The sequence below is a fragment of the Entamoeba invadens genome (genome assembly GCF_000330505.1).
Source record: "Entamoeba invadens IP1 unplaced genomic scaffold scaff_1105074724831, whole genome shotgun sequence".
Classification (NCBI taxonomy): Eukaryota; Evosea; order Mastigamoebida; family Endamoebidae; genus Entamoeba; species Entamoeba invadens.
In genome coordinates this window covers 51,723-64,693 of record NW_004443803.1, presented here as the reverse complement: position 1 = coordinate 64,693, position 12,971 = coordinate 51,723, and the positions used below count along the sequence as shown (strand labels likewise).

The 12,971-nt window shown below is 32.1% G+C and overlaps 2 protein-coding genes across 2 annotated transcripts; both read right to left on the bottom strand.

Moving 5' to 3' along the window:
* Positions 1-1,816: 1,816 nt before the first annotated feature.
* On the bottom strand, positions 1,817-9,832 carry EIN_412490 (protein serine/threonine kinase, putative; the record flags this gene model as incomplete). The annotated part of the gene is made up of 1 exon (XM_004262093.1): positions 1,817-9,832. The coding sequence occupies one exon, from the start codon at positions 9,830-9,832 to the stop codon at positions 1,817-1,819; it is 8,016 nt and encodes a 2,671-aa protein (XP_004262141.1).
* A 1,183-nt stretch (positions 9,833-11,015) lies between these two features.
* EIN_412480 (hypothetical protein) lies at positions 11,016-11,801 on the bottom strand (the record flags this gene model as incomplete). The annotated part of the gene is made up of 2 exons (XM_004262092.1): positions 11,016-11,135; positions 11,418-11,801. 2 exons carry the CDS (start codon positions 11,799-11,801, stop codon positions 11,016-11,018), a joined length of 504 nt encoding a protein of 167 aa, XP_004262140.1.
* Between the last annotated feature and the right edge of the window lie 1,170 nt (positions 11,802-12,971).

The following is a 12,971-nucleotide window of genomic DNA, read 5'->3' as shown; positions in this document are numbered from 1 at the left end:
ATTATTATAAACTTATTTAAAATGTAATTAAAATTATAATATTATCAAAGTTTATTTTTAAATAATAAAAACCAAAGGAATAAAAAACTGACAACAGATTCATTTTGTCATTAAGACAAAATGAATGTAATAAAGGATTATTATATATTATACAAATTATTATTAATACTGTTCAATATAATTATATTGTTTATATAATATAATAATATATAATATATAATATCTTTTAAAATAATTTTAGAAGATAAATTAAAATTAATAAAAACTATTTTATTATTAATATAATAATAAAGTTTTTTTTGATTTTTATTAGTATATTTAACTATAATAATATTTATATTATAATATACTTATAACATTTTTGAACCAAGAAGTAATTATATTTGATAGATTATAATACCCATCTGTGTTGTTAATTATAAAAATTATAATTTATAATATATTTATATTAAAATATTAAAATTAAATAATTAATATATTTTAATTAAAAAAGAATTAATCAATTAACTCAACGCAAATCACCAATTTTCCATTTTCATTTTTCTTGGCATTGAACAACCCTAAATTCTCAATTTCGTATTTATTTTTATCGCGTACGTCCTCTAATAAAACATTAAATTATTTAAGAAGAACAATTACAGAAATAGTAACATCATGTCCCTCATTTTTCTTTGGTAATTTTATTGTTTTAATTAAGTCGAATTCATTTCTTTCAACACCTTCTTCTTCTTGTGGTAATACTTCGAGTGATAATTTTGTTTTATTATAATCAAATGTGTAAAAAAGTTCGGCTTCAGAACCTTCTTTAACTGAAATATGTATTCTTTATTGTTAAAGTTAATTGAAAAATTCCCACCGAAGTGAAATACATATAAAGGAATTTTCATGGTTAAGTCTATTGTTTTTGGTGGACTTTCTTTTAGTTGTTCAATTTCTTTTTTAAGTCCTTCAATTTCAATATTTTTATCATAAATTTGTTTGGAATAAGAACCACCAATTTTGTCTATTTGCAAAGTATTATTTTTAGCAATTTCTATTATTTTCTTTTCATAGTCATCTGTTATACGTTTGATTTCTTTGTTCAATTTTTGTATTTCTTGTTTATCATCATTTACACCCTTTTCATTTGTATTGTAATTTGGTTTTTGTAAAGCATTATATTTTATTTGTAGTTCATGATTGTATATTTGTAATTGGTCTATGTCTTTTTTATAATCCTCAATCTTTTTTTCATATTTAATTTTTTCACTTTCAATTTCAGATCGCAATTTTTGTTTTTCTTTTTCAAGTTCCATTTTTTTATATTCATCAGTGTTTCTTACAATTTCATATTGTAATTTTTTGTTTTCTTCTTGAAGTTCCATTATTCGAAAAGATAACTCTTTTTCTTGGCGCATTGCATCAAACATATGTTATTTCTAATAATTCTGTTCTTCTTTTTTGAATTATAAAAAATATCAACCACGTCATTAAACCAATTGTTAAGTTCATTATTACTTAATAATTCTATTTATTAATAGTATTATTGCTGGAGTAAATGATATTTAAAAAAAGATAAAAATCAATTGAAATGCACTTAACAATTAAAATAACTCTTTTATATTTGTTTTTGCCTGTTTTTACAAAGATATTAATTTAAAATTTGATGATTATTCCTTTTTTGGCTTGTGTAATGTTTATGCACATAATACAAACTCTATAATATTGGAAATTTATTTAATAAACTCGAGATTTCCCGATTTTTAGACCACTTGAATTTTGTTCAATGTTATTTAAGGTGTTAATAAAAATAAATCAAAAGAAAATAAAAATCATTTCAAAGTAGTGATTCGTACAATTTGTGTAATTTTTCTATTGCAATTTCAACTGTTGGTCGTTCTTCTTGTTTCTGTGCCCACATTTCGTTCATTATAATATAAGCCTCTTCATTCATGTTTTCCGTTCTTTGTCTTCTATTTCCGCTTGTAATGAAATCGGCAATCGACCACGCGTATTTAAATTCGCTCTTAGGAAAAGCTTCTCCCCACACAAGCGCCTCGTACATAGTCACAGCAAGTGAATAGACATCGGATGACTTCTTATAATGTTCTTTATTTAACACTTCAGGCGCCATATATTTTGGTGTTCCAATTCCTTTAGTGAAAGTCATGTTAGTCATTAACATATTAATATTTCTACTACTTCCAAAGTCAGTCAACTTTCCATTAGCCTTGACATTCTCTTCCATTGTAATAACAAGAATATTGTCTGGTTTAATGTCTCTGTGTAAAATGCCATTCTCGTGTAAATACTGTATTCCTCTTGCTCCATCACACAAGATTTTAATCTTCATTTTAAGACTGATTTCTTTCTCTTTGTTTATCATATCAGCTAAAGACCCATGTTCGGCAAATTCAGTGATCATCGCAATATGACTTGGGATGAAACAAGCGCCGTAGAAGTGAATAATAAAATCACTTCTAAATTTGTCTAACATACTCACTTCCTTCTCAAACTCGTCAATCGCCTGTTTTGTCGCATTGGAATTTTTCAATTTTTTGATCGCAACTGTTTTCCCTCTAAAAGTCCCTTTAAAGACAATTCCAAAGGAGCCTTCGCCTATTTTCTTGGTCTCCTCAAGTTCTCTGTAATTCAATTTCGTCGTGTTTTTCGTCTTGGTTTCGACTTGAATTCGCTCGTTATATTGAATCCCCGTTTGAATGTCAAGACCAATGACCATGATGTCTTCTTTCATTTCACATGAACACAATGGCTTTATAAATATTTCAAATTCACAAGCTTCTCCCTTCTTTAATGATATCAAAGAAGGAACTGTTCTGATCTCGTAGTGGTCGCACCCTGCCATTACACTGAATTGGACTTTCATATTGTGTTTTGTGGTGTTTCCAATGCAGATCAAGTCCCGTGTCTCCTCATCAACACCAATTGGAGGGTCTTCCTCTAAATCAAATCGAATGGGATTCTTGTTACAACAAATCTGTTTGTTCAATGGAGTCATCGTTATATTCGAACGCTTCATTTGGAAGACACAGATGTTTTGAAGTTTCTCCTTTTCTTTGTGACGCATGAATAAGAGATAGACAATTACTATTATTATTGCTATTAATACTATAATAACAAATACTATAGATAATGGTACACCTATTGCAGCTCCTAAGTTCACTTGATAGATACACTCATCACCTACATCTGACGGTTTATTACTTCCTTTACACTTCGTGCATTTTGAGTCTGAAGCTTCTGCGCAATTTTTAATTTCAGAGTAGTATACACAATCCGAATTTAATAAAACGTAATCTTTTGATACACAATTTGTACACACACCTTGTAAAGTACACAAAGAACACGTTTCATTGCATTTTGTACAACGAGAATTGGATAAGTAATATCCATCAGCACAGACTTCACAGCCATAATACCCAACTTTCAAACAATTCGTATTTGTTGTGTTGAGTTGACACAAGCGACTCTCAGACTCGATGATGAAATAGCCATCTGCACATACAGAACACGAAGTATTGCTAATACATGAACTACATGAAATGTCACAGACAATACAATCTTTGAGCACTTTATAATATCCATCTCTACATATAGCACACCCACCACCGGTTGGAAGCGCGACACTGCATCTTGCACTCAAATCACCAAGTGTCTGACATCGATTTTTTGAGTCAAGATAAAACCCACTTTCACATGAAGTACAATATGTCTGTGAGTAACACGAACCGCAATCGTTGGTGCATTTTACACACCCGTTGTCTTCGAAGTAATATCCGTCATAACACCGTTGACATCCTTTGTTGTCTCTCATTTGACATTTGGACTCAGTAACTCCTTTCAAATTGAGTGAATATTCAATATGCGAATTGGATATAACAGAGACAGGAAGTTCGGGTTCCGTTTCTGATGGAACAACAGGAACTTCATCTTCGAATGATTCCTTACACACCCCACCTTTCAATTTAAACAAATCGTTGCATTCTACACATTTACTCGTTGAAAAAGCAAGCCGTTTACAATTTGGATATAGTGATGGGGGTATTGGAAGACAGAAATCGAATTTGCCTTCAACGTTCAAAGAGTCAACTTGATAGAACCCACTTGAACACATCACACACCCAGACACACTCGACTTGTCACAGTTTTTGTCACTTTGAGAAACGCATTGATTCTCTTTGACCATCAAATAGTCGTTGGCACATCGCTTGCACTTGTTTCCTTCACAAAATCGGCAGTTTGGTGTTTGGCAGGATGTGCATATTCCATTGATGATCTGTGATGACACCGACTTGCATTGAGAGCAGTAATCGTGTGTATATTGCAAACACATCTCATCTGTTATACATTGCTCTGTACCAACATCTGTGACTGTGTTTGGTCTACATTTCAATGTGTAGATATTATTTTTATTATTAATACAAATTGAAGCTGAATTTGGACACACTTCGCATACATTGTTATTATTTAGATATTGGCCATCCAAACAACTGTACTGAACACCATTTTTATACAATTCATTTGATTCTATTTTGTTACATGTATTTTGTGATAAAGTAAAATTGTCTTTGCACACCAAACACGTTGAAATTGAATTCATTGTTTTCTGATATTTGCAATTTGAAGCAACTGACACACAATCGGAATTGATCGAAATTTGGTCTGAACAATCACATGACGCCGGTGACAGACTCGATGGGCTGTTACAGTTTTGAGCATTTTTACACATCCCATTTGATATGAAATAATCATCGGTGCAATGGACACATTTAGTGCTTTCAATTTGTACAGAACACGTCGTGTTTCTATTTACACACTGATTTGTTGTTCTGTCATAATATGAAGTTGAAGCACATTGGTCACAACTTTTACTATTTGAACTTAAAGTGTATGGGGGATAACACTCGTTGCACTTCGCATTGCCAACAGAAGCCGTTCCACAGTTCTTACAATTCAAAATAGCATTGTAACACTTGTCACAAGTAATCTCTGTCTTTTTGTAAGTTCCAGCTTCACACAATAGACATTTTTGATTTGAGAGGTAATACGGGTCTTTGCAGCTGAAACAACTCTTTTCCGTTGTATTACAAGTGTTGCAATTGCTTGTTATTGTTGAGCACGCAACACATTTTCCATTTGTGTCGGGGTAATACCCATTTAAACACTTTACACACCTTCTTGAATAATCAAAAGCACAAGTTACACAATGACTGTCAAATGTTGCACATGGCACACAACTTCTTCCTTTTGGTTCATTGAAAACATAATTGTATGAACACGTGTTACAAATTCCATTTGCTGTGTTACAATCGCCGTTACATGTTGAGTCACAGTCTTGGCATATTTTATTTGAGTCACTTGGGTATTTTCCCATTTTGCAAACAGCACACTCTCTTTTATCAGAAACACAAGTCGCACAATTAAAGTCAAATGTTTGGCAACTTTCACACTTAAATGGATCTGATGTTGTTGGAACATACGATTCGCTACACCCAGTACAATGTCCATTTGTCGTGTCACACTTCAATTTACATGTGGCATCACAATATTTACATCTGAAATCGCCAGCGGTTTGTGGGTAACTACCAGCAACACATTTTATACACTTTCTTACAAACGATGGTGAACACGTCACACACCTTGAATCAAAAGCAGTGCAATCAACACAAACATTTGAAATTGGACTTGTGATGACTTTATTTTCAGTGCATTTGTCACAATTGCCATTTGATGTGTTACACGTCTTTGGTGCACACGAAGCTTCACAAGAAATGCATTTCCCGTCTGCATTTGGATAATATCCCGTGTTGCAAGTGGTACACTTTCTTTCATAATTGGAGTTGCATGTGAAACAGTTGCTATCGAAATTAGAGCATTTTTGGCACTTCAAATTGTTTGTTTCATACAGAACATAATTGTTTTGGCACCCTGTGCAATGACCGTCTGTTGGATCACAATTCCCTCCACACGTCGAGTCACACAAACCACATTTCATTTCTCCACTTGTTAACACGGGATAATACGTGTCGTTGCATTGAATGCAATTTCGTGTTTGGTTTTGAGCACAGAATTTACAATTGGAATCAAATGAATCACAGCTTTCACAACCACCTGATGTTAAACTTGTTACATAATTGGGCAAACAATTAGTGCACGCTCCCGTTTGTCCATTACATTGATTACATGCAGGATTACATGGTATGCACTTTTTGCTTGTACTATCAACATATTGTCTGTTTGTACACGTGTTGCAACCTCTATTGAAAGAAGAGTCGCAAATATAGCAATTTGAATCAAATGCAGTACAAGCAACACAAAGGCTTTGGTTTGTATCACCAAAGACCATGTTGTTCTGACATCCTGTGCAAAATCCAGTAGAGCTGTCACACTGATTGTTGCACGTGTCGTCACACTTCTTACACTTGTTTTCAAACACAAAATATCCAGAAACACATGTCACACATTTTCTTGTAAAGTCTGGCGAACAAGTTTGACAATTTGCATCAAAAGACACACAACTCTCACATTGTAAACTGTTTGTGGCAGACAACACATAATTGGTGGCACACCCCGTGCAATGACCATCTTTGCCATCACACTGATTTCCACAACTTGAATCACAATTGGTGCAATTAACACCATCTTTGGGGTATTTGCCGCCTCGACACGTCACACACTTTCTTGAAAAATCTGACGCACACTCATCACAATATTGATCAAAAACACTGCAATTATCACATTTGTATGATGGTGGCGATGTGAAAACGTAATTTGTTGAACATGTGGTACAAGTTCCATATATTGGATCACAGTTGTTGTTGCAAGAAACATCACAACTCACACAAACCCCATCAACCGAAGGCTTGAAATGGTCATTGCACTCAATACAGTATCGCCCAAACAATGTTGCGCACGTCTTGCAATTATTATCAAAATCTGCACATGGAACACACGCCGTGTTATTCACAGTTGAAGGCACAAAGTTTGTTTGACACGCCGAACATTTTCCTGTTGCGGAACTACAAGTAGTGCACCCGTAGTCACATGGTACACAGAGCCCTTGTTTTGGGTAATAATTACTCTCACAAATGGTACAGCTTCGTTGTTTGTCTGACGAACACACATTGCAATTCACATCAAATCTTTTACAGGGAACACACACTTTCGATTTTGGATTCTCAAAAACATAATTTGAAACGCAACTTGTGCATATTCCTGTTGATGGATCACAGTTGTTATCACACGTCCAACTGCAGTTTTTACACATTCCAGTTGTCTCATCGGGATATTTGGACGTTTTACATGTTAAACACTGTCTTTCTCCTGCTGCACAAGTGGTGCAATTTTCATCAAAAGTTGAGCACGGCTCACATTTGGAAGGATCGAGTAATGTAGGTACATAATTTGAAGCACAACCAGTGCAGTATCCAGTCACACCACTACAACTCCCTCCACATGACGAATCACACACAACACATCTTCCATTGACTGGATGATAATTGGTGTTGCACTCAACACATTTTCTTGTGAAATTAGTTGCACATGTTTTGCATTTTGAATCAAAATCTGAACATTTCTGACACATTTTAGAAGTTGGAGATGTCACAACATAGTTTTGAACACATTTTGTACATAAACCGTTATTTGTATTACACGTGTTTGTTTGACAAGTTGTATCACATGAAATACACTTTCCTGTCGTACCTGGATAATACCCCACCATACATGTCACACAACTTCTATTTCCACCATTTTGACACGTTTCACATTTGTTATCAAACGTTTTACAAAACACACACACTTTTGATGGGGAGTCTTCAAACACGTTTTCTGATGCACACAACGTGCAAATACCAGTTGCTGAATTACAAGTTGTGCAATTTGTCGCACATGAAACACACTTCCCACTGTCGTTTGGATATAAATTTGTTTTACAAATTAAACATTTGCGACTGAAGTTAGTTGCACATAAACCGCAATTTGAATCAAACTCACTGCAATTTTGGCACACTCTCGAAGTTGGACTGCTAAAAACATAATTTGATGCACACGAAGTACAATATCCAGTATTCCAATCACATTTGTAATCACAAGACGCATCACATTTTGAACACTTTTTGTTATCAGAAATATAATAAGTGCTTTTACACAAAGTGCAACTTCGTGTTCCATCAGTGGCACAAGTCTGACAATTGGTATCAAAAGAAGAACACAACTCACACGTTAGAGATGGTTGGTTGAGTTGTGGGACATATCCACTCACACACGTTGTGCAATATCCAGTTGACGAGTTGCATTTATTTGCACAACTTGAGTGACACTGCTGGCATGTATATGGCGATACCTGAAGTGGATAAAATCCCGTTGAACATGTTTGGCATTGTCTGAGCGTTTGTGAACACAAAACACAAATGGGAAAAGCAGTTGAGCAACTATCACAAGTTTGGTTGTCTGAAACGGTTTTTGTATATCCACTTGCACACACAGAACACAACCCAGTTGTTTGAGAACACATACTACATGACAAATCACAATTAATACATTGTTTATTGGTATTTGGGTACATTCCAGAGACACACTGATAACACTGCCTGTTCGGTTCAAGGCAAGTTTCACAATTACTGTCATAATTTTTGCACAATTCACACTTTGTGCTTGATGTGGTTTTCAAAACGTATCCAGAAGCACACGTGGTGCATATTCCTGTTCCCCAATTGCAATTGCCACACGTTGAATCACATACTGTGCAAACATAATTCTCGTTGTTATAATAATGATCAAAACATTCATTACATTGTGTTTTGCCACTTTGTCCGCTTACTGTACTACAACCTTTGCACCCAGCACCACACGATATACAATCGTTATTTACCACATAATAACCACCATCACAACTTGAACATTTTAAATTCCCATTATAATCTTGGTTACAATAGGCACAATTAGAAGGACACTTCTTGCATATTTTATAATATCCTTCTTCTTTGAGGTAATAGCCATTGCTACATGAATAACACGTTTTGTAATGATTTTGACTGCAACTTGTGCACCCCTCCATATATCCACATGGAACACAATTATAATAATATGGAAAATATCCTGAGTTACATTGACTGCACCAATATTGATTTGTATTATAAGTTCCACAATTTGTTGCTTTTGGATAACACTTTCCATTATCAAACAAATAATTTTGATAACACAAATTGCAATACCCTGTGTAGCTGTTATATGAGATACAATTTGTTGGTATACATATACCATCTTGGTTCCACGAAGAAAGTCCACTATCACCACAAATTGGAGTGTGATCAGTGTCATTTAAAAGATAGCATTTAACAATAGAATTATCATTAGAATTTGCAACTTGATAACCGTCTTCACATTGGTAACAATGATTTCCGTTGTAACTAACACACTCCAAACAATTTGGTTGTAAAATTGAGCCACATGTTATATCTTTTTTGATGGAACTTGTTTTGAGATAACTGTATTGTATCACCCAATTTGGATTGATTTTAAAAGTCGAATTGTTTACATTATCAAAAACCTGTTTTGTGTTTAGAAAAACTACTTTTGCATTCTCAAAAGTGACTTTAATTCTTGAAATAGTATCATCGAAATTTATTTGTATTTCTTTGTGTTTTTTACACCGAATTTCAATTTCTTTAAAATTTCCAGCAATGTTGAACTTTTTCAAGTTAATCACGTCATTTTCTTCAATCATTTCATTCACACTTTCTCCGTTAACGCCACAATAATCACATTGAATTTTGTTCTCTTCTAAACACCATTTAGCCACTGCAAAGGTTAAAAGAAGTAACGGTATCATTGTTAATCTTCAATTTGTTTTAATTAAGTTTTTGTTTTTAGTTGCATTTACCAAAGAATAAATATACATATAAGAAGTATTGTATTTACAGATTAAATTGTTAACTCGAGAAATCATTATTCTTTAATCGGGCTTTTACGTCCATTTTTTTTACTTCGAATCTTGTTTTCTTCAGAAAAATGATTTTGATTTGAATATAAAAATGTCTCACTTCTTCTTTTTTTCCTTTACCGTTTTAAATTAATGGGGGTTTTAAGTAAATATTGCCAAAAAACTTCTTATTTCTATATCTTATAATAAAATAAATTATAATTATTAATTAATTTGTTTTTCTGTGGTTTTACAATTTATGATACGAGTAGTAAAATTAAACTTAAGAATTGGGATAAAAGTGTGGTAATTTAATAATTACATTTTGGTACAAAAAAACTATTTATTAACAACCATTTTTTAATACTAGAAGCTTCAAATTTTGAACTCAACCGATCAATGATTTTTTTTTACTTCGAAGTATTTCGGTTTGTTATGTCTTTTCAAGTATTAATTTTACTAGTATTGTATTGTTATTAAACTATGTTATTATAGTTTCATAAATAAATACCAAATTTGAAAAAATGTACAATGTAAAATAAAACAACTATATAATATAGTAAATAAACCATTTCGTGTCGACCTAAGTTGTATTTTAATGATTTCACCTTAACATTTACATTTAACTATTAATTTATAATAAAACGAATTAAACTGGTTAGTTTTATTGGTGTTTATAACAATATGTTCTGGAAATGTTTTACATATCAAATAATGGTTCGGTGTTAACCAAATATTTCATTCAAATTTGCATATGCAAAAGATAAGAAGTATAAAACGTATAACAATTAATTCATCAATTCTTCTCTTCTATTTTTGAATTTCCTCATTCCGATTAATATCCCAATAACTCCTATAAAGCATATAAAGACATCTGCACCCACCGGAGCAACAGACATTCCAACGTTAAACCCTTTGAAAGCGCTTTGACATTCTTTGCAAATAGAAGGCTTAGATTTTGAAGACGAGGAACCGCCACTTGGTCGATGAGGGCGATACTCTTTTGGGGTGTCTGCATTACTTTCTTCACTCAAATCACCAACTGGAGAACTACTATTTTGCTCAAGATTCTGCATAAAGGTCATATCATAGTCTACTGAGACGTTATATATGCTTGTTGTATTATGCATGGAATATTTGCATTGGCACCCAGTGCGCGCATATCCTTCAAACGCAAAGCAACACCCATACTTCTTGTTAGTTTCTTTTGATTCTTGTTTTCAAGTCACTTATTGTGTTTTTAATACAAATAAATGACTTGAAAAAAAACAGAATACTAATTGTATACGAAAAAGAATATAGAATTATATTATATTGGAAAATAAATTCGTTTTTTGTGATTATATTCAATTTGGTTATTCCAATATACCGATACATCATGATATAACTTGTTTAATAAATTTAACTATTGAATATAATAAAAAGAATTATATATTATAATACAGTAACTATTTATAGAAACAAAGGTTTACAATTCATGTTAAGAGAAACAAACATTCTTTTCTAAGGCAATGACTTGGTCAGGGATTGTGATATCAAATTTAATGGTTGCTGCAATTGGTATAATGATAATGGACAACACAACTCCAGTAATACATACTATAATGAGTCCAACATTGAACGCAATTATTGATAACTCTGGTAAATACCCATTCAGGAAATATCCCAATAAAAATAGAACAATGAAAATGAGAACTAATCCACCAACAATCAAATGAACACTAAATGCTCCAGTCCACTGCTGAAATGACGGATCAAAGTCACTTAAATTAACGACTTTGGATAACCCAAGTATGGGCAAGACTATCAGTAAAAATGTGAAAATCAAAACTGGAACACGATTAAACATGGCACAAAAAAAGAAGTTGAACGCGTCCATTGGAATTGGTTTTTAAAATGGGATTATAGGGTTTTTATACCAATTTATGCCTCTTTACGATTTTTTAATTCGGTTTCGATATTTTGTTGATATATTATATCGACAAGTTTTTTTTTTATTTTGAAGTTATTTGTGATTTAATAAATTCCGTTATTTTTGTTAATCTTTTTTTATTATTTTTTTGAATAATATTTTGGTTAACTTTTTTGTAGCTATTCTGAAAGAAGGAAGCACTTTAATTTGTTTTTCTGACATTTTAAATGTTTTGGTCTTAGTTTGTTTGAAAAATAACCAGAGACAGAAAAATGCCTTAACAAGATAAAAAAAAATGAATTAATTTTCGATTTTTTTTTATTTTATGTAAATTTTATTAGTTAATACAGACAAATAATAATTATAATTGTCAAAATAAAACACAAAGTCGTTATTAAACTTAATTGTCAATTTATATTTTTACCTTTTGAATTATTCAAAATAAATTTGTTATTAAATGCAAGCCTCAGAAAATATCTTTAAAATGTGCTCAATTTATAATTGAAAAGTTGTATTAAATTCAATTATAGTCAGTTCGAAAACGTTGTCCGCTCTCCGAAGTTGTCCAGGCATTTTTGGACCATCAAAACTGGAATATTTCGGGAAACAATTCGAAACACTCGCAAAATATTGTTTCATAATATTTACTGGGGTTTCAACATTTTTTTTCATTCCCAAATTTTTAAACTTATTTTGTGTATTTTTTTTTCAAATGGACAACATTTTACAAGTGGACAACGTTTTTAGACAGACTTGATTATTATTTTGTTTTTTTAGTTTATATAATTATTTTCTTAATTAATAATTACATTAATAATAATGAGTCAGTTTAAAGAGAAAGGACGGACATGGGGACGAAGGACGGGAATATAGGCCGAAGGATGTCCATTGTGGTTTAAGGATGTCCTCCCGCTATAAAGGGCGTCCTTTATGTGTATATGGTGTCCTTTCTATTATTTTCGTGTCCGCGGCATTTTTTATTCATTATCGAAACTATATAACGAAGTATATTTTTATTATAATTTTATTATTAAAAATATAATTATTTCCAAAAATAAATTAATTCAAAGACAAATGTAAACAACAAGTAATTTCGTTATAAATTAATGGGTTTTATAAAAAATGCAAATTTAATTA